At 44.7% G+C, this 21,160-nt stretch overlaps 1 protein-coding gene across 10 annotated transcripts in view; it reads right to left on the bottom strand.

Annotated features, from left to right (window-relative positions):
• TOP1 (DNA topoisomerase I) overlaps nucleotides 1–21,160 on the bottom strand; it is an 86,569-nt gene continuing 65,409 nt past the window's right edge. For 9 of the 10 annotated variants that reach the window (XM_036323144.1, XM_036323138.1, XM_036323139.1 and 6 more), the window contains 11 exons: nucleotides 17,662–17,784; nucleotides 14,685–14,872; nucleotides 14,274–14,418; nucleotides 9,851–9,994; nucleotides 8,724–8,909; nucleotides 7,728–7,796; nucleotides 7,084–7,198; nucleotides 5,988–6,115; nucleotides 2,805–2,899; nucleotides 2,427–2,576; nucleotides 1–1,300 (listed from right to left, as the gene is read on the bottom strand). In XM_036323144.1, coding sequence (XP_036179037.1) covers nucleotides 1,198–1,300; nucleotides 2,427–2,576; nucleotides 2,805–2,899; nucleotides 5,988–6,115; nucleotides 7,084–7,198; nucleotides 7,728–7,796; nucleotides 8,724–8,909; nucleotides 9,851–9,994; nucleotides 14,274–14,418; nucleotides 14,685–14,872; nucleotides 17,662–17,784 — 1,446 coding nt within the window. In that variant the 3' untranslated portion in view covers nucleotides 1–1,197. The remainder of the gene's footprint in view (nucleotides 1,301–2,426; nucleotides 2,577–2,804; nucleotides 2,900–5,987; nucleotides 6,116–7,083; nucleotides 7,199–7,727; nucleotides 7,797–8,723; nucleotides 8,910–9,850; nucleotides 9,995–14,273; nucleotides 14,419–14,684; nucleotides 14,873–17,661; nucleotides 17,785–21,160) is intronic. The other variant, XM_036323143.1, reaches the window with a different exon arrangement.

The following is a 21,160-nucleotide window of genomic DNA, read 5'->3' as shown; positions in this document are numbered from 1 at the left end:
TTTCCGTTAGGTTGTAGGAATTTATTTTAAATAACCTACAGTTGATTAAAAGGGAATTCATGATAAAAATAGAAGATACTTGAGGAGAGATGTGGGAAATGGACTCTGCACGCACACTAAACTAACAATGCCTCTAAAACTAATGATTATAGCAAAAAATGTTTTCACATTAAAATTCTGCTTTTTATGTGTTCTTTTTTTCCATTTTTTTTACACAATTACAAAAGAAAAAATAAAAGCCCTAAAATCTTGATTACTTTTCTTTTTTTTGGACCAAATACTCATTTTCCTCTAGACTTATTGACCTGTGACACTTTTTATACAATAAAATCTTTCAGGTGAAAGACTGGAGTTTAAAATGAAAAAGATGTTATCTGAAAGGGTACAGAAAATGCTCAGAACAAAGGATGATGGGAAAATGGTTTCAGTCACTGATTATTTCATTATCCTTAGACTCACTCACCCCTCATCCCTCCCCGACCCCAATCTACACGATCTTTAAGATCAAGAAAAAGGTTTAAATATTTTAAAATAATTAAAAAGAAATAAAAATTCACATTTAAAAAGGAACACTCAAGTCAGGAAATATTTTCCCATCATGCTTTTCTGTGAACAGGTGTCTGAACCAAAACACTGCCGATGTCACAACTGCTTCAAGTTTAATGAAAATTGATTCCCATGACAATAGATATTGACAACTCTTAACAGGTGCGCCGGGTTTTTGTTCTACTTAATTTTAAATTCCTGAAATGGGGGAGAGGGGAGGGAGTTTAGGAATTCATTTCTATTAAAATATAGAAGTTATTGCAAAACCCTAACTGTAAAAACGCACCAATATAATCGGATTTTGTATACAGTAGCTAAGAGAATCCAAATGTGTCAGTGAAACAGTGAATTTGCCTGGCAGAACTCTGACAAATTCCCATCCACTTGCCCTCTTGAAAATAAAAACAAAATTCAAAACAAATCATACAGCTAGAATTTTGATATCTGAAATATTTTTAAATAAGTTGTCCATAGGACAACTGGCTCAGCTCTCCCTTATAATATCTTCAGGTTTATCTTTTCTCAAAGATGTTGGTTTGTTAAGACTTGCTGCCTCTCCCCCATCAGGTGTGAGGGCAAGCGAGGCTCACAGTTTATCCATCTTCTCCAAACCACACTGTTCCTTTTCACAGAACTGCTCCTCAAGACTGGCTAGAACTCATAGTCCTCGTCAGCCATGTCGATAGCCCAGGCAAACTTCTCCCGCTGGGTTTTGTTGTAAATTTTCTCAATTGGGACCCCCCACTTCTTGCACCTGCAAACAAGGGAGAAAAAAGGGGGGTTTAGTGTCTCTGGGAGCAATAGCTCAGACCTGGGGCCAAGGCTTGGATGTGCTGCCTTCTCCTTCACATGTATCTGGTGAGAACGAGAAAGTAGGTGCTACTACAAATGCGCAAATGAGAAAGATACAGATAAAAAGACCAAAATAGAACAATTATGTTCTCATGCAGCTAATGAGCACAAAGCTGAAAACTGAACCCAAGCATCTGGCTCAAGTCCATAGTGCCTTGCAAACTAACCAATCCCCTGACACCAAACAGGGCAAAAGAGTAGGAAAGGGTACAAGAGTAGGATGGAAAAAGGCCTAGAAGAGTAGGTGCCACAAAGGATGATTCTTCTACCTAGGCCCAGAACTTAGCAACTCAAGGTAACTAATAAGCATCTTCATAAAAGCCACTTATTTGGGGCTATTATTTTATGACTCTGTGTGTGTGTGTGTGTGTGTGTGTGTGTGTGTGTGTGTGGTAGGGGATGGAGGAAGTGAGCAAACCATAGATAATTTATCTGCCTTTGTTAAAAGGTCCCTCTAACTCTTTGTATAGGTTGCTTAAATCTGTGTTCTCATTTTTGTTTTTTCTCCTTGTTCCTACCTTTCTTCCTTCACTTGTAAATTATTTTATTGAAACACTAGCGGCCCAGTGCATGAAATTTGTGCCTGGGTAGGGTCTCTAGGCCTGGCGGACAAACAGGGCCGATAGGGGCCTTGCCTTCCTTTGTTCCACACCGCCCCCTGGTGGTCAGCGCACATCATAGCAAGCAACTGAACTCCCTGTAGAACTCCCGAGGGGGCACTTTGTGTATTAGCCTTTTATATATATGAGATTTTGTTGAAGTGAGGGGCTCTTTTATATTTTTCCTTCAATACAGGTGAAGAGTTTCTATTTTTATCTAGGATGGGGACTGCACCTGCCTTTTTAAAACATACATAAACACACTCAAAGGCACTGTAACAGCACTGACCACTGAAATCCATCCAGACTGTTCTGATGCCTTTGCAGCACGCACAGGCTGGCAGAGGTTTCCCAGAGCACTAGAAGTGCATGGTTCTTTCATAATCCCGCCACCCTTCTCAAGCCAGTAGCAAAGGGCTCAATGCTTACCAAGCCACTGAGATCCTTGGGTCCAGATAATTGAGCTTGGAGGTTCCCAAAGCAATCTGTTTATTCTCCTCTCGGTCTGTGGCCTGAACTTCAAGCTTCATCAACTGTTCCTCCAGTCTCTGCACAGCCTTCTTCTTTGACTCTACCACCCTGGGAGAATGGATGTCATCAAGAACCAGACCTGGCCTCTGGCAAGAACACTGCAACCCCACCCTGACACTTAGGTGGCAGTAAAAGCAGAAAAGTCCCAAGTACAGAGATTTCCAAAAAGCATCATTCTGAAACCCTAGAAAAGCTGGAGCCCAGAAACCTGGCCCATATTACACATGCTTTTTTCTCTCAACCAACCCTCAGCTTTGCACATCACCAGGCACATACTTTTTGGTCTTTGTATCCTTCATGACCTTGGCATCAGCTTTAGCACTTTTCAGGTCTCTCCGGGCATCTGCTAGCTGTTCCTTCTTGGCATCAATCTGGGTGGGGGAAGAACATCAATCAGTTTTAGGAATACAAGACGCCTAGAGAGAAGAAAAGAACTACTGTATCACAGAAGATGAAACCTAGATGTCTCCACCAGGCAGGCAGTCTCTCCCTTGGTGATCTGCCAGGTAAAAACACCCAAGGGTGGCTTCATGAAAGCACAGAGTAGGTGCACAGTGACTGCTGAATTCAACTGCTACTTGGCCATTTATGTTCTTCAGTGACCCACCAAGAAATGAGCATTCTATAAGCAGAGATCCAGGGCTCCATTAATCCAGATGTTCAGGAAGAGAACCAGCTGGGACTAGGAATGTGGGTGCTAATCTTTTAGATGAATGTGGCCATAGACACCTGACAAGAGGGCTATAGACAAGCTGTTTATCCAATGGAACCTGAGCCAGGCCCTAGCCTTCATTCCAAGAATGCTGCAGCTGAGACAGGATCCTTGCATTGACTGAGCCCACTTCATTTCTTAGATTATGCCAGCACTCTGGGAAGGAGCTGTCAGCTTCTAGAGAAAAAAGGATGTGTGAAGAGAATATCCAAGGGACTAAAAAATGGCAACTAAAAGGTCAGCTAGTCCATTCCAAGCTGATATATGGCATGTCCTGCCTTTGGCATTGTTTTCAAAAGGAGAGGGAGCTGATCCCTGGCCGGGTGGCTCAGTTGGTTGGGGCGTTGACCCGTACATCAAAAGATCATGGGTGCAATTCCAAGTCAGGGCACAAACCTAGGTTGCAGGTTCAGGGCCTGTACCGGAGGCAACCAATAGATTTTTCTCACATTGATGTCTCTCTCTCTCTCCCCTCTCTAAAATCAATAAACATATCCTCTGGTTAAGATTTGTAAAAAAAGATAGAGGGAGCTGAGACGGGAAGACAAAGTAGTACTCCTTAGAAACAGATTTGAAAACATTTTTAGCAGTGGACCTCTTTTTCCAAATGAATCTCATGGAGTCCCAGTCTATAAAAAAAAAGACCAGGGCAGTTGCAACTTTTCTTGCTTGATAGAGCCCTTGAAAAACACCTCAAGAACCTAAGCTTTTCTCTGAGCTCCTGTTTGAGGATGGCAGTAGGCAACACCATGGAACTAGAACCCAAACCTGTGAGCTCTCGCTGCTGAGTGCAGGTACCCCGGACCTGCTCACCTTGTTTACCTGGAGGTCAAGGGGACCGCTGCAGAGTAAATGTATGCCTGATTCAAACACACTGGGCTGTTGCTCTCAGCCTAGAATTGCCTATTAGATGCACATACACAGCCCCAGATTGGAAACAGAGGCTACCATTGTGAGACAATCATTAAATGCATTTTACTATGAATGGCTTACTTCCAACATTTATGTTGTCCAAAGGCAAGCTGAAGGAACTGACTCTATACACAAAAGCATCACAGACACCATTAGCCAGATTCTTCTTAGGCTAAAAATGCAACACACCACAATCTTTTAACCATTTCTGTGAATGCTAAGTTGGCAGACTATGTCAAATTCTCTCAAAGCATCAAAGACTCCATTGATTCACTTGGCAAAGGGGCGTGTGTTTGCTTTGTGGGCACACAGGAGAGGGTTCCTGGGCTTGGAGGGCTCGTCTGGCAGGCAGCCTGGGCTGCCTAAGCAGTGGTTCCAGAGTGAGGTCAACAAAAGACCTCCTCATACTCCAGGGAGGGGTCTCCTGAATTAGGTAAACACCTGAATATTCATGCTTTTATTTCTGGCTCAGAACAACATGAGAAGAGTAAATGATACCAGGTGACAGCCATTTAACAGAGTGGCAGGAAAAGGGAGCTGCTAGGAAGGGTGGTCTGTAGGGTTCTTTGCCTGATAAACATATGGTCCAAGGATTTGAGAGCTCTGTGGACACATTCATTTACTGTGGATGTATGCATCCCTTCAGGTAAGTCAGCACCATAGGTTCTGCGTATCTTTTGACCCAGATGTACTACTCCTAGGTATTTATCTTGAAGATATTTCAACAGAACAAAATTTCATGATGGGCTTGAAAATATTGTGGTCTCACTATATAGCAGTTTTTAAACTCCAGTTGTCCAAGTACAGAATTCTGTGAACATGGATGGAAAAATATCACATCTGTAATTTCATCAACCTCTAGTTGAAATTCATCATTTATCCTCCAATTACGTGGGCAACAAACTATAGTGATGTGATACAAGTAGTACCTATGATTTTATCAGCAATAGATAGTAGATATTTTCATATCAATAATTATTGCAGATCTCTTAAAGTATCATTTATATTCATTACTACCTTGAAATTTACAGGTTATTAGAACCACCTTGTGATTTTAATAAGTTGATAAGGAAGCACATTTATTACTATATCAGACTTTAAAATATATTTGGTAAGTATATTTCATGATAGTTGGTTTCCTTTATAACCCTATGTGTCAGCAATGAAAATTCTCACTGTGGGTTAGTACATAAGAATGAATTAGATCTGCAACCACTGCTCACACAAAAAAGCTCAGTACCAGGCAGAGTCGGAGGAAGGAGAAAGGCACATAGAAGAGGAACAGTATCTATTTGTTTGCATGTCAGTTTCTCCCTAGCATTCAAAAGATGTTTAAAGAAGAGCTACATAAAATATGATTCCCTGTGGAATGTGCAAAAATAAAAATGTGCTAGAATTGGGGGGAAATTAACTATCATTGTTTCATCTTTTCAATTTGATACAATCTAATTTGGAAATAATTATATTTCTGGGCTGTGGCAAGGAATTGTGAAGACTTTATCTATTATCCTCGTGTATAATAAAGACAATTAGCAATATTTCAACCTGAGCTTTTCAAAATGGGAAGTGGCCAATGCAGAACTTGTGCACACAGAATGAGCACCTTCTGAACAGTGGGTACTAGGCACTCAGTGTCTTCCTCAGGGATGACTGCTATCATAGTTCCATTTGTTTAGCTCTAGTGTAGACCTTTCTTCCAGAACAGACCCAGAACTGGCCTTCTAATATCCCAGCCTGGAAGGCTGAATTAAAAATGCCTTTTGTTTTCAGAATATCAACTCATGGCAGACACAGTTCTCTTCATTTTGCTACCCCACCATCCAGATTCAAAATACCTTAGATTGCAAGTTCATCATGGACTTCTCAAAAGTTTTTGGTGGTGCCCTCTGATGGTTACAAAGAATTGCAACAGCTCGGTTGGCACGGTTATAAGATAGGATCTTTGCTGGGATGTTCTCATCCGCTGTACAGAAAGAAACGTGACAGTAAAAAAGAGTGAATTTGTACAACCAGAGAGAATACCCATGTGCCTTCCCTAGTGCTCCATCCTTATGATTTTACTGGCTCTCATGTCACTCCAATGATCAAGTTTCCCCAAACCACCAATCAGTGCAAAATCAAAAGTCTACACACTCATCTGCTTGCTGAATGCCCGCTTCCCCAACCTACCCCACCCAATGTAACCTGAAGAAAATAGGGACTTGGGACAGAAAGAAGCCAAGGTAGAGAAGACAAAGGGACCATAAATTTTACATTTTAAAACCCCAAGGCAATATATTTTTTTAAGTACAATAAAAAGTGTTAGCCAAGGAATTTTCTTACTTGTGTCATTCTTTATCCTGCCCTAAAATACTGACCTTCTACATATCCATCTTTGGCTTTTCTGGCTCATATTCTAAAACCATTGAACATATTTATAGAGGACAGTAGGAATTTAGCAGTGACTGGGCTCCAGGAAAAAAGCTTGCAGACTGTGGTGATACCTTCTGCAGCTGGTTTTTAGAATTCAACCTACTCATAAGGGAAAAAATTGACAGAAACCTCAAGGAAAGGATTTGCTCTGATATTACTTTAGTAACCATGACAACCTACTCTCCAATTTAACAGAACATTACAGCACTATGTCTTTTCTCTGTGAGCTTTAAAATAACATACATATAAAACAGAAAGTGCAGGCATTTTCAGAGCAGATAGAAAGCCCCTGTCAGCATTCCACAAATCGAAACTAGAAGCTGGGGTAGGAATGGAGGAAATGGCACTGGTCTTATGTTTATACAGACTAAGCCTTAGCTCTCTACTGGAGGGATGGAGGGAAAAGTTTCCAGTCACAATGTTAAGAGAAAATGTGGAACAGACCTAGGATTTTAGTGGGACAAGGGCACTGGGCATCACCAGCAGGGTGTGGGCCCTGGGTGGCCAAGCAGTACTTACGGGCTGTGAGTTCTTTTAGCTGCTGCTGTAGTGTGATGGAGGCATTGTAGGTACGGAACACCTTGGCAGTCAAGCCCTCCATGAGATCCTGAAGATGCTTATTTAAAATAGCAGTCTGGATGAGATAAAGCAACAAGGATGTTGGAGTTTATGGTAAAAGCCACACAACCCCACCCCTTCTGGCAAGCTCGAGGACACTGATGCCAGTGCATCATGACCTTGCCAAGTTTACTGCTCTGCCAGACGGAAGGTAGGAAAAGTGAAAGAGAATTCTGGAATGTAGGGGTCATGATACCTCCCTAAGATGTACTTCAATCTTAAGCAGGCCCATAAAGCAAATGTGTCCTTCCCTGTTAACATCTTCCCTGATAGGATATGAAGGACAGGTCTGGGGTCTCCAGAGGTGGCTGGCATCTAGCCAAGGGAAGGCTTGCAGGAATCAGAGGATAAAAGCAGGGTCTGTTTACCCTCATCTTAGGGCTTTGGCCCTGGATTCACTGTATGCCCCGAGGGAGGAAGAGCATAGAGGACGCCACAGGATAAGCTGAGGGGAGAGCCCAAGTCACCCCAGGCAAACCTCTCCTTTAGGAGCTTGTGGGCTCTGGCCGGGCCCCTCTTCAACCCAGTGCACTTTGTCCACTCACATTGAGTCTATCAAAAAGATCATCCTCAGGCTGTTTGTTCTCCATAAAGAGTTGTAAGTTCTTAAAAACCTACAAGAAATAATAATTTTTAAGACCTTTACTTTGGAAACACTTATAACTTTAAAAAACACACACAAAGCACTAGGGGCACCACATTCTTTACCCAAACTCATTTACCGTTTGTGCAGTGTGCATGTCTGCTGGCTCTCTCTCCGTGTGCGCTAATTATCTGTTTTGAACAATCTGTGGGTACTTACACAGGATGGAGGTTCACAGTATTTATCAGCTTCATAAATTTACAGTGATACCTTTTTATCGAATCTACTGTTCATACTCCAATTTTGTCAGCTGACCTAATGATATCCTCACCCTCCAACCACTCCCAATGTGGAATCCAATCTAAGCTCAGGATTTACATTTAACGGCCAGGTCCCTTTAGCTTTATTTCATCTGGAGCATTGCAACAGCCAGTAAAGCCCACATTACTGATGAAACCTCAGCCCGAAGGCCGGATTACTGGGATCCTACACTCTGTAGGCCTCTGGTTAAAGCCCAATATGGGGGGAGGGGAGGTGCACTGAGCTGCAATACCTCTTCAGCTACAGGCTTAAGAGATCTAAGCTCCAAAAGGCTACTTTTTCACTCAATCAGGACCTGGGGAGAAGTCGAGCCAAGCAACAAATGACAAATGTGCAACATGACCAAGGGATATGGAAATGTGGTTACATCATTAAAATGACATCGTGGGTTCAATCTTATGCTGAGTTTATTGTGAGGGCCAACCTCTACAGCATACTCTGTTGAATACTGCTATGGGAGATGGCCCTCATTCCCAGGAATTGGGGGTGAGGGCAGGGACACCAAATAATACCTCTCTCCTCTCTTTTGAGTGTTTTTCTAGTGCCCAGCAAAGCACAGAGCACACAAAAAGCACTCAACAAAAATGCTTGTTGAATGGATGGATGAATGAATAAAAAATAGGCCACATTAACTTACTCGTTTCTCAACAGGGACTTTGTTATAGTATCTGATTGAGTCCTTCCCAAGGAAGTCAAACTCGACCACATATTCCTGGCCATCCAACTCCGGGTGCAGATTGATATGCTCCACGCGCAGCGAGCAGCAACCCACAGTGTCCGCTGTTTCTCCTTCCTCTTTCTCATTGCCTGCTCTCAGAGCAAGCTGTCCCAGGAGGAGAAAGTGAGAGAAGACATAAAGATTAGCATGAATGAAGAAACTTCAGTCTCACAGGATCTCTACGAAACCAAAATCAGAATCCTCTCAATTCTCTTTGGGGACAGAGCATTATTCTGCAAGACCTGGGATCTGCATTGTTGCTTCTTCCTCTATAAAATGAAGTATGAAGAGTCATGGGGATATTAAACTTCCCTATAAATCTAACCTCTTTACTCTGTCTTCTCAACTGGGAATGGAGGAAAGGAAGGACTTTTTTTTTTTTTTTTTAAAGCAGCAAGTGAGGGAGTGTTTCTAGTCTTGGCAATCAGACTCAAAAAGTTAGTTTCTTAATTTTGCTTAATTTTTGAGACAATTTAGAATTTGTGCTCAAATATATAAAGTATAAAACTTGTGGGAAAAAACATGGAATCTTTTCTTCTGAAGAATACTGAGAAACTGATCTCCAGAACAGTCTCTCAAACTGTAGTTGTGACATATTAGCAGAATTTCAACCAATTTTAAGGGTTATAATCTTATTTTTTTACAAGAAACAGGAAAATATCAGAATTCATTGCTCGTAGGACAGCAAAAGCATTGCTTTGTGCAACTTTTGTTTCAGTTACACAAACACAAATATAATTGTGTTGGGATGTGATGCCAATTATTTTTGGTGGCTCATAGAGTTTGAGAATGTCACAGCATTTTCGGCATATTCAGGTTCAGGCAAACTCTCCTATCAGGCAGACTGTTCAGACAACACCAGACATGGACTGAATGACTCTCCATTTCTACCCTCCCTATTGGACCAGAGACTGGATACGTAGGACCCCAGGTGTTGGCTTGTCACCACCTCTCCAGTACTTAGCATGGGGCCCAGAGGAGTAAACACTCCCTACATCTTTGTTAAGCTGAACACATCAGGCAATGTGACAGGCAGATGCTCTCACCTTGTCGATGAAGTATAGGGCAACAGCTCTCTGCCTGACTTTCATCTCTTTGGACTTCCAGTCTTCTCGATACTGGTTCCGGATCTTGTCCACACACTTCTTCAGCCTCCGAGCGGTCTCGTATTTCTGCCAGTCTTTCTCACCCTGCAAAGACCCAACCCCAAAGGTGGATTGCTTAGGGATGGTGAGTAATGATAGACTGTAAATACCCAAGTTCAGGGCTCTGCACCAAAAAGAACAAACTTGAGCTTTTAAGCAAGGGAGAAAAGCAGAGTACTAAAGAAAAATTTTCAGGCCTTTAACCTGATGAGAACTCATGTGGTCCCGTTTCACTATCGAGCTCAACTGACTCCTAATTACTAAGAAAACCTCTGGCTTCCACTTTTTGAAATGTTTACATTCTTGGGAAAGGCCCACATGGCATGTCCCCAAACTGACTTCTGTCAACACAAAGGGTATAAACACCCCCATCACAGCTTTACTGTGGAATCTGTGACCCAACAGCAGTTTTCCACTGGAACTGAATTTCATTAAATTTAAGACAACCATTTAGTTTGATGGAAGAGACTGTGAAGGAAGCAGAACCAAAGATTACAACATGTAATTATGAAGGCACACAATGATTTCTAGGAAGAGCCATAATTAAGCACCATTTTCTAACTTCTGCATTTAAAAGTATTCTTGATTAGACTGGGGGAAATAATGTTACTGGGAAGTCTTTTCTTTGTAAACATTAGAGCTTTTTGTGGAAGGTTTAAAAATTGAATTCTAAAGCAAATTAAAGACTTTTGAAAGGGTGTGAAAAGGCTGAAATCTTGCATCAATTAGTATCAAGTCAGAAAGGTAAGGAGAGAAAAAATATCCAAGAAATCTAAGAGCATCAGAAGTATTACCAGGCCTAAAACACACTATATGGACATGCATGCAGGAATGGAATTTCAGAACCCAAGAATATGCTCTTAATTCCCCCACCCCACAACAAAAGAGTAGTAGTGATTTTACCCACATATGCCTGCTTCCTGCCTATGACACGTGGTCCTTGAGATGTAAGAACTGTGATCAAGGTAACTGGCCTGAGCACGTAGGAGTGTGAGGTACATGAACAAGAAATGTCTTCTACTTCTCCTAACAAACACTCAGAAATGAAAGTTCACTCAAGTATACTAAGGAGTTGTCAGCACCCTCCCACACTGAGTGTGGACTAGCTATATGTATTTGTTTGGCATAAAACAAGAGGTTCAGTAACTATATGTTGTTGTGGGTGGGTGATTTAGTCGTTTGGTGATACAGAAGAAATACCTATTTCCAGACAATGAAAAGCTGAAAATTTCTCACAGATTTTTCTCAGTACATTTTGACATTTAAGAGTAAGAACAGGTGTGATATAAGCTGTCCTTGTGAACAAGTCAGTAATACATCTCCGTGACATAACACATAAGATTAGACACGGAAGGCTTGTCTACAACAATACAGTCTCCAGCTCAGGAGTGGGCTTCTCTCCCCATACTCTAAAAGGCACAGAGGCCTACCACAGCCTGACTCTGACTCTTCCAAGTCCTGTAGAATTTATTTCCTCAGTCCCTTAGTCATGCCACTGAAACAAGGTTTAGAAAACCCAACAAATAATTCATTCACAGAGGCTACCACAAGACCAACTTTTCCTCATATGTTGGTTGGGCTTCTGGTAAAGGGACCCAGGATTCTCTCAAATAAGGACCCAGCGATGGGGATGAGGCAGAAGCCACCTTGTCTAGGTCCAGCAGGGGAGGGCGGGCCTCCAGGAAGTATGTTTATAGTTGCTGCCTTCAGTGTCCCTGAACAGAATCCAGAGTAAAATGCACTTGAGCAAGTTTCAGAATACTTGTAAAAAATAAAGTATCTATTTTGGTCTTCCAAGCCAAGGTTTTTACCAAAACCATCTCAGTAAAACAAGGTGTCCACTGTAGAGGGGCTGCCTTTAACCCCCTGTCCTCTTCCCCTACTCAGTCAACCCTCTGTAATGGACAAGAATCCACTGCCCGGCTGGTGTGGTTCAGTGGCTGAACACCGACATATGAACCATGAGGTCACAGTTCAATTCCTGGTCAGTGCACAGGCCTAGGTTGCAGACTTGATCCCATCTGGGACATGCAGGAGGCAGCCTATCAATGAGTCTCTTTCATCACTAATGTTTCTATCTCTCTCTCCCTCTCCCTTCCTCTCTGAAATCAATCCTATCCTATATAATAAAAGGCTAGTATGTAAATCGACCTAATGGCGAAACGACCAGTAGCTATGACGTGCACTGACCACCAGGGGGCAGACGCTCAACGCAGGAGCTGCCCCCTGGTGGTCAGTGCGCTCTGATAGGGGGAGCACCGCTCAGCAAGAAGCCGGGCTCATGGCTGGCGAGCACAGCAGCAGTGGCAGGAGCCTCTCCCACCTCCGCGGCAGCTGACAGTCAGTCGGACATCCCCCGAGGACTCCCAGACTGCGAGAGGGCCGGCTGAGGGACACCTCCCCCTCCCCCACCCCCAGTGTACGAATTTCGTGCACTGGGCCTCTTGTAAAAGCTGAAGGATTCACATTTCTTTTCCCCTCAACAAATACCACTTGCCAAGTCTTTAACCATCTTCTTGACTCTTAGGATCCCAACCCAGCTGACTAGAGTCAGCCACTGGATATAAGGTTCTAGGCAGGACCTACATGTGGGTGACTTCTAGGTTCACTGCCATAACCATCATCCAGAAACCTGCACAAATCTCTGCCCTTGAAGTACTACCATCACTTATTTTAGGTCATCACCATTTCTTTTTTTTTTTTTAAATATATTTTATTGATTTTCCACAGAGAGGAAGGGAGAGAGATAGTCAGAAACATCGATGAGAGAGGAACATCGATCAGCTGCCTCCTGCACATCTCCCACTGGGGATGTGCCCGCAACCCAGGCACATGCCCTTGACCGGAATCGAACCCGGGACCCCTCAGTCCGCAGGCCGACGCTCTATCCACTGAGCCAAACCAGTTTCGGCGGTCATCACCATTTCTTGCCTGGAATACTAAAGAGTCTTCCTACTTGTTTGCATCTAAACCACAGAGCAGCAGTCAGAATGATCAATTATGTCACAGGTTCCTAAAACACAAACCTAGGATTATTCACCCTCTTTAAAACCCAGTAGCCTCCTATTGGACTTAGGATAATATAAAAAACCTTCAGGAAATGTCTGAAGATTTGGCCTGCACCCCTCTCTAGCCTTCCCTGAATTTCCTTCATAAAGTTGTTCCTGGCCTCTTAACTGCTGAGAATAACTGCTCTATTTATCTAAAGCATTTAATATTTGCCTTTCTTCTAGTATAACTGAATTCTTACTGAATTTGCCCACTAGACCACAAGTTCTTTGAGGGCTAAAACCGCTGTTTATCCACCTGTGTGGGATTTCAAAAGGGAATACAATATAATACATTTCTTTACATGAATTCACTTTTGCTCACCATGAGGTTCTCTTTCTGATTTTCTACTTACTCTAAACTAGAAAAAGTGACATTTTTCAAAATGAAGAAAACATAAATGGGCAATTTTCATTAGAACACAGGATTATGAGCTAGAAAAGGTGCAGTTTAGTCTCACTAAGATACATGGCCTTTTGAGCTATGGCCTTACTGGTTAAACAAATGTTTAATGACCTATAAACCAATATTAAGAAGGTCTTTAGTCCCAATCCCCTGCATGTAAACAGTCACAGTCTACATGGAACTAATTCCTTGACTGTTTTCTTGCGGAGCTCCTCTCTCTTTCAGTCTGCTGGTCACATTTCCATGGTATATCTAAGGAAGTTTGTGGGACTCTGTCCCAAACAGGGTATTCCTGGCCGGCTAACAAGAACTGACTGCCCTTCCCAGTTTTCCCCTTTCAGTAACAGCACGTGGGTGTTCAGCAGTTGGTGTCATGCTTTCATATGCATTATCCCACTTGGTCCTGGTGGAACCTACTCACCTGAAACCTTGACAAGTCAGATTATGTAAGATTTTACAACTTTTTTTTTTATTCAGAGCAATTACATTCCCTTCTTCAGAGCCAGGAAAGGTGAGGAAAAGGAAAGGAGCTGTAGAAGCTGATATATGTACATTCTGAACACTGGCTAGCAGGCAATGTGAAGGCAGCTACCTTGTTTACTAATACCATTCCTAGCACCATGCACATACTGTGTCAGGCACATACTGGGATTTCAGCAAATATTTGTGAATAAATGAGCAAGATTACAATGTGATGCAAAAACGGATACATGTTAGGAAGGTCACTGGATAATGCTAACTATGAAAGTACTTGCTTTCTTTTTGTGGGGAGGGTTTTTAATTTGTCCAAGTGATTCTAAAGTCTGAAAACATTACATTTCAACAAAAAGAAACTACCCACTAACTGGGGTAGCTCTGAGCCACCCCTTACCTTAATTCTTGAACTGGGGTTCAACATGATGTATTTAATGGAACCCTGGATGTTCTCTGTCCAGGAGACCAGCCAAGTAACTTTATTATCATGTCGGACTTCTTTCCATTTATGACCTGGAGGAGGAGAAGGAACCTTGGCATCTCTGTGGAAATAACAAAACAGGAGGGCAGAGAAATGAGGACACACGAGGAACAATTTCACCTTTCTTGACCTAATGTGGATTAATCTGCTGAGCATATATGTCCAAGTTTCTTCCTCACCAATCAATACATGAAACACACTTGGAGACGTACACATGGAAATACTGAGCTGCCCTAATCGGTTCTCTAACGTGGGAAATATTCCCAACTACTAAGAACAAAGGAAGCCCCCACTTCATTTCTGGCCCAAAAGATGAACCGGGCTCACTTGCTACAGTTGATGATTATGTCCTCAGGCATGATCCGTCTCTTCAACATGCCCATCTTGGGGTGGTTGCCACGGCCACGGAAAAGCCCAGGCGGTTCTATCTTGAAGTTGGCAATTCTCTCTCTGTGGTTATCCATAATACAGAAACCATATTCTTTCAGTATTTTTTCATTCTCCTCTTTGATTTTCTGGAAGACAGAAAGAAAATACTCAAAATGGGTTCAAATGGCTGTTCTCTACTTATTCTTATCTCTTGTGTGAGAACAGGTCAAAGTAAAGTCTAAAAATTGCTAAGAAATGAATTACGGAAAAGCCTCTAATAGAATTTTCAAACTTAAATACAGTAAAATTTCTCTAAATATCTACCTATAAGGATTAATTCAACTGTAAATTCAAAACTGATTCTGTCATCTTTAAGGATATATGTTTATAAATATACCAGAGGCCAGATGCATGAAATCCGTGCAAGAGTAGGCCTTCCTTCCCCCGGCTGCTGGCATCGGCTTCCCTCTGGCACCCAGGACCGGGGCTTCCCTCCGACCACTGGCTGGCACTAGCAGCCCTAGCTTTGTCAGTAAGGTTGTCCAGAAGGACATCCGGTCTAATCAGCATATTACTCTTTTATATATATACATTACCTTGGTAGTTTGTTGTTGTTGTTAATCCTCACAGGAGGATATTTTTCCATTGATTTTTAGAGAGTAAAAAGGAGGGGGAGAGATGCACATCAATTGGTTGCTTCCCGCATGCACCCCAACTAGGGCTGAGATGGAGCCTGCAACTGAGGTAGGTGCCCTTGACCAGAATCTAACCTGTGACCCTTCAGTCCACAGACCGACACTCTATCCACTGACCCAAACCGGCTAGGGCACCTCAGTAGTTTTAAATGTAACTTTAAAAATTAACACCAGTCCTAGCTGGTTTGGCTCAGTGGATAGAGCATTGGACTGTGGACTGGAAGGTCTCAGGTTCGATTCCGGTCAAGGGCACATGCTTGGGATGTGGGCTCGATCCCCAGTAGGGGGCGTGCAGGAGGCAGCTGATCAATGATTCTCACCAATGGTGTTTTTCTCTCTCTCTCTCCCACTCTCCCTTCCTCTCTGAAATCAATAAAAATATATTTAAAATATAAAAATTAACACCATTTTGTTGAGCACTATCAAAATGGATGAACAAGAGCCTCTCTGACAGGGCCTCATAGGCAGCAACTCCATGTTCTCTAACAGGTTCCAGAGACATTTCAGTTGAACAGCATTTCACATGGGTTTTCAAGCTCAAACAAGCCTGTTACAGATTCTTTCCTCAATACAGGTTACAGACATTGTGACCCTTGCTCCAAAAAGGAAAGGGACGGATTTGAAGCCCCCTTGCCCTCTGCTGCCTCGTCAGTCCTATTATACTTAGCATTTAATTTGACCAAGTCCTGTTTCCCTGTGGGTGGATCCAGACTCAGAACTTACTGGCAACAAGTGTCTTTGGCAGGGGCTCTGACAAGGTGATACTTATGAAACCTCCCTATCTTTGGATCAATATTCCAAGAACAAAACACCAAAGAGGTTTTTAAGTTTAAAATCACCACTGAATAAACCAAATTTCACTAATCTGAAATATTGGGGAGAAGACTAAGCTGACATGAAAAAGGCTGATACAATTATCATTCTTATAGTAACTCATTTTCAAATTAAAGGTCAAATAGGCATCATCAAACAATGAGTTATAGAAATATAGCCCTTGCAAGGTAGCTTAGTTGGTTAGAGCACCATCCCGATATGCCAAGGTTGCAGGTTTGTTCTCCGGTCAGGGCACATACAAGCAGCAACCAATGAATACATGAATAAGTGGAACAACAAATCGATGTGTGTTTTTTTTTCCTCTCTCTCTCTCCCTTCCCTCCTCTCTCTTGAAATCAATCAATAAATAAAATTTTAAAAAATAACAAAATACAACAGCCTAAATTTTAAAAGCATGCCAAGTTTTTAAAACACTTAAACTATAAGGACTTTGAAGTGCAAAGAATTTCTTAAAATCCTTAACTTCCGGACCTCCAATTTGAAAAAACAATGAAACTCCAGCTTGCACTCCTTTAGATCAGGAATTGGTAAACTTTTTCTGGATAGGAAATATTTTAGGTTTGAAAGCCATAAGGATTCTGTTGCAACTACTTAACTCTGCCACATGAATGCAGCCACAGATAATGTGTAAATGAATAGATGTGGCTGTGTTCCAATAAACTTGTTTACAAAATCAGGCAGCCTATCGTTTGCCTACTGATGCTCTAGAACAGTGATGGCGAACCTATGACACGTGTGTCAGAGGTGACACGCGAACTCATTTTTATGGTTGATTTTTCTTCGTTAAATGGCATTTAAATATATAAAATAAATACCAAAAATATCTTTGTTTTACTATGGTTGCAAATATCAAAAAATTTCTATATGTGACACGGCACCAGAGTTAAGTTAGGGTTTTTCAAAATGCTGACATGCAGAGCTCAAAAGTTTCGCCATCACTGCTCTAGAAGAAAATGACATCCCAGCTGGATACTGAAAAGATCCTTCAGGAAAAAGGATGGTCAAGGCTGAAAGATGAATATAAATGAGCATGGCTAGATTCCAGTGTAAAGTAGATCAGAGAAGAGGGAGGTACATGGCCAGTAGTATTTGATCTATCATAGCTCTCTAACATCCAGGAGCCACTGTGAGTGAGACAGATCTGTCAATCCTTAAAAACTATACTGTTGGGAGTTTTTAGGTCAGCAGCACCAGGGTTTTTATACTGAACCATCAAAGTGCTTATTCACAATCTTCAGTCTACACAAAACCCTGAAGAAAATCTACTCCACTAGGTTGAGAATCCTAAATCTTTAGTACAGAGCCATGTGAGATTACTCAAGTCAAAGCTGTCTTATAAGAACCAAGAAGAAAAATGGCTGAACCAATCCCTATTCCAAACTCCTCAGAAATTTAAAAAATGGTACCAGTTTCTCTTCCTTGCTCATCTGTTTCCGAGCTTCTGACTGGGCTTTGAAATACTGGCTCATCTGCGTAAAATCACATTTGCTTAGGTTGGTGATAATATTCTTCTCTTCATTAGTCATTTCCTAGTCAAAAGAAAACGGGGAGATAGAAAAAGGTAAGTACTCTAATAAGACCTCAGATTTCCCTGCAATTATAGCAAAGCATCATTTCTTCAGTCAAAGGTGTCTGGATAGGTAGTCAATCTAAATTAGTGAGATTTGAAAAAAATATATAATTTTATTATTCCCTTTTATTATAAAACTAGAGGCCCAGTGCACAAAAATTTGTGCACTTGGGGGGGAGGGGGGGTCCCTCAGCCCGGCCTGTGCCCTCTCGCAGTCTGGGACCCCTCGGGAGATAACGACCTGCTGGCTTAGGCCTGCTCCTGGGTGGCAGAGGGCAGGCCCAATCCCTAGGTGCAACCCCTGGTCGGGCTCAGAGCAGGGCTGATTGGGGAATTGGGGCGCCGCCTCCTGTCATGAACCGAGAAGGGCAGATCGGGAGGTTGCAATGCCACCCTCAATCACGCTCAGGGTAGGGCCAATTGGGGGGTTGGGGCACCGCCCCCTGTCACACTCAAGGCAGGGTTGATGGGGGGGTTGCGGTGCCACCCCCCGTCACGCACAGAGCAGGGCCAATCAGGGGGTTGGGGTGCTGCCCCCTGTTACAAACAGAGCAGGGCCCATCAGGGGGGTTGGGGCTCCGTACCCTGTCACGCACAGAGCAGGGCCCATCAGGGGGTTGAGGAGCTCCCCCGTCACTCACAGAGTAGGGCTGATAGGGGAGTTTGGGCACCGCCCCCTGTCACACACAGAGCAGGGCGGATCAGAGGGTTGGGGCGCCGCACCCTGTCACACTCAGGGCAGAGCCGATGGGGAGGTTATGGCTCTACCCCGTCACACAGAGCAGGGCCCGTGGGGGCGGGGGGTTGGGGCGCTGCACACTGTCACACACAGAGCCGCAGGGCAATTGGGGTTGGGGGGCTCCCCCCATCAGGCACAGAGCAGGGCTGATCAGGGGGTTAGGGTGCCTTCCCCTGTCACACACAGAGCCACAGAGTGATCAGGGGGTTTGGGCGCTGCCCCATCATGCTGATCCCAGTGCCGGGAGGCATATTACCCTTTTACTATATAGGATAGAGGCCTGGTGCACAGGTGGGGGCCGGCTGGTTTGCCCTGAAGGGTGTCCTGGATCAGGGTGGGGGTCCCCACTGGGGTGCCTGGCCAGCCTGAATGAGGGGCTGATGGCTGTTTGCAGCTGGTCACACACCCTTCAGGGTGGGGGTCCCGCTGGGGTGCCTGGCCAGTCTGGGTGAGGGGCTGAGGGCTGTTTTCAGGCTGGCGGGTGACTGAAGCTCCCAACCGCTCCTTTTGTTCTTTTTTTTTTTTTTTTTAATTCTGGGCCAGCTTTAGCTCAGAGGCTTGGCTCCAGCTCTGAGGCCTCCGCTGCTGAAAGCAGGTATCTGGTTTGTTTGGGTTCTATAATCGAAACACTGTTTCACCTCCAGCTCTGAGATCCCGGCTGGCTGAAAGCAGGTTTCTAGAGTTTGTTTAGATTCTATATTTGTAACAATGTATCAAACTGCAAGCTCAGAGGCCGGCAAGGCAGGCGGGGAACATTGGACTCCTCCGTCACTGAAGCAGGCAAGGCTCATGTTCACTTCAAGCTGCCTGGCTGCTGGCCGCCATCTTGGCTGGAAGTTAATTTGCATATCGCCCTGATTAGCCAATGGGAAGGGTAGCGGAGGTACGGCTAATTACCACGTTTCTCTTTTATTAGATAGTACTAGAGGCCCGGTGCACGAAATTCGTGCACTGGGGGGGTGGGGGTCCCTCAGCCCAGCCTCCCCCTCTCACAGTCCGGGAGCCCTCAGTGGATGTCCTACCGACGGCTACAGTCTGGCAGCAGAAGCTCGGAGCAGGTGCCCGTGTGTGTGTGTGTGTGTGTGTGTGTGTGTGCATGCGTGTGTGTGTCCCCACTGGGGCCTGCCCCCAGCCGCACCAGAGGCTCGGAGCAGGCACTGTGTGTGTGTGTGTGTGTGTGTGTGTGTGTGTGTGTCCCCGTTGGGGGCCTGCCCCCAGCTGCATCAGAGGCTCAGAGCAGTCACCCTGTGTGTGTGTGTGTGTGTGTGTGTGTCAGCTGGGGACATGCCCCCAGCCACACCGTGGAGGCTTGGAGCAGGCGCCCCTCTGTGTTGATCTCTCAGGCTCCTGACCTCGCCTGCATGTTGTTCTCTCCCTTGAGCTGTGGCCAGGGTGGGGTGCTGCCTGCAGGCTGCGCTTGCCTGCTCGCAGATTGTCCCAACAACCCGCGAGCAGGCCCTGCTGGGGGCTGCCTGCAGGCCGCGCTTTCCTGCTCGCAGATCACCGTGGCGACCCAGGAGCAGGCCCTGTTGGGAGCTGCCTGCGGCCGTGCTTGCCTGCTCATGGGTCGCCGACGCAATGCCTGCTGGGCTCACATTGCCAAAGTGACGCTGCCAGCGTCCTGCCCCGCCTCTATGGGCGCCGCTATCTTTGTCGTGGAGTTACGGTTAATTTGAATATTACTCTTTTATTAGATAAGACTAGAGGCCTGGTGCATGGATTCATGCACATTGAAAAAAAAGTTAATTAGAAAGTGGCCAGCGTGGCAGGGCTGGGTGAGACAGGCCTGACACACCCTGGAGCCAACCTCCCATGGTCCCTCCCTGGCCTGCCACAACTGGGAAGCGCTGGGGCTTGAAGGGCATCTGTGGAGTGAGTGGGGTCCCTCAGGCAGGTGGGGTCCCTTGGCCTGGGCTGCAGGAATTGGGCCAAAACTGGCAGTCCGACATCACCTGAGGGGTCCCAGAGTGCGAGAGGGCACTCTGCAAAGTTGCTGTCGCTCGGCAGCTCCTGCATTGGTCATTGTGCATTATAGCTACCAGCCGGTCACTTAGGCTCTTTATATATATACTAGACGCCCGGTGCAAAAATTCGTGCACTGGTGTGGGGGTGTCCCTCAGCCCAGCCTGCACCCTCTCCAATCTGGGACCGCTCGAGGGATATCCAACTGCCCCTTTAAAGGGCAGTTGGACATCCCTCTCTCAATCCAGGACTGCAGCTCCCAACCGCTTGCCTGCCTGCCTGATTGCCCCTAACCACTCCTGCCTGCCAGCCTGATCACCCCCTAACTGCTCCCTTACCAGCCTGATCAACGCCTAACTGTTCCCCTGCCGGCCCGGTCACCCCCAACTGCCCTCCCCTGCCAGCCTGGTCACCCCCAACTGCCCTCCCCTGACGGCCTGGTTGCCCCCAACTGCCCTTCCCTGCCGGTCTGGTCGCCCCCAACTGCCCTCCCCTGCCGACCACCTTGTGGCCACATGGGGGCAGCCATCTTGTGTGTTGGAGTGCTGGTCAATTTGCATACATGACTAATTAGCATATCCAGGCTAATTGGCATATCCCTCTCTTATTATATAGGATATAGATAAATATTTAT

Source organism: Myotis myotis, unplaced genomic scaffold (assembly GCF_014108235.1).
Source record: "Myotis myotis isolate mMyoMyo1 unplaced genomic scaffold, mMyoMyo1.p scaffold_m19_p_9, whole genome shotgun sequence".
Lineage (NCBI taxonomy): Eukaryota > Metazoa > Chordata > Mammalia > Chiroptera > Vespertilionidae > Myotis > Myotis myotis.
The sequence above is the reverse complement of the archived record's forward strand: the minus strand, read 5'-3'. Positions and strand labels throughout refer to the sequence as shown.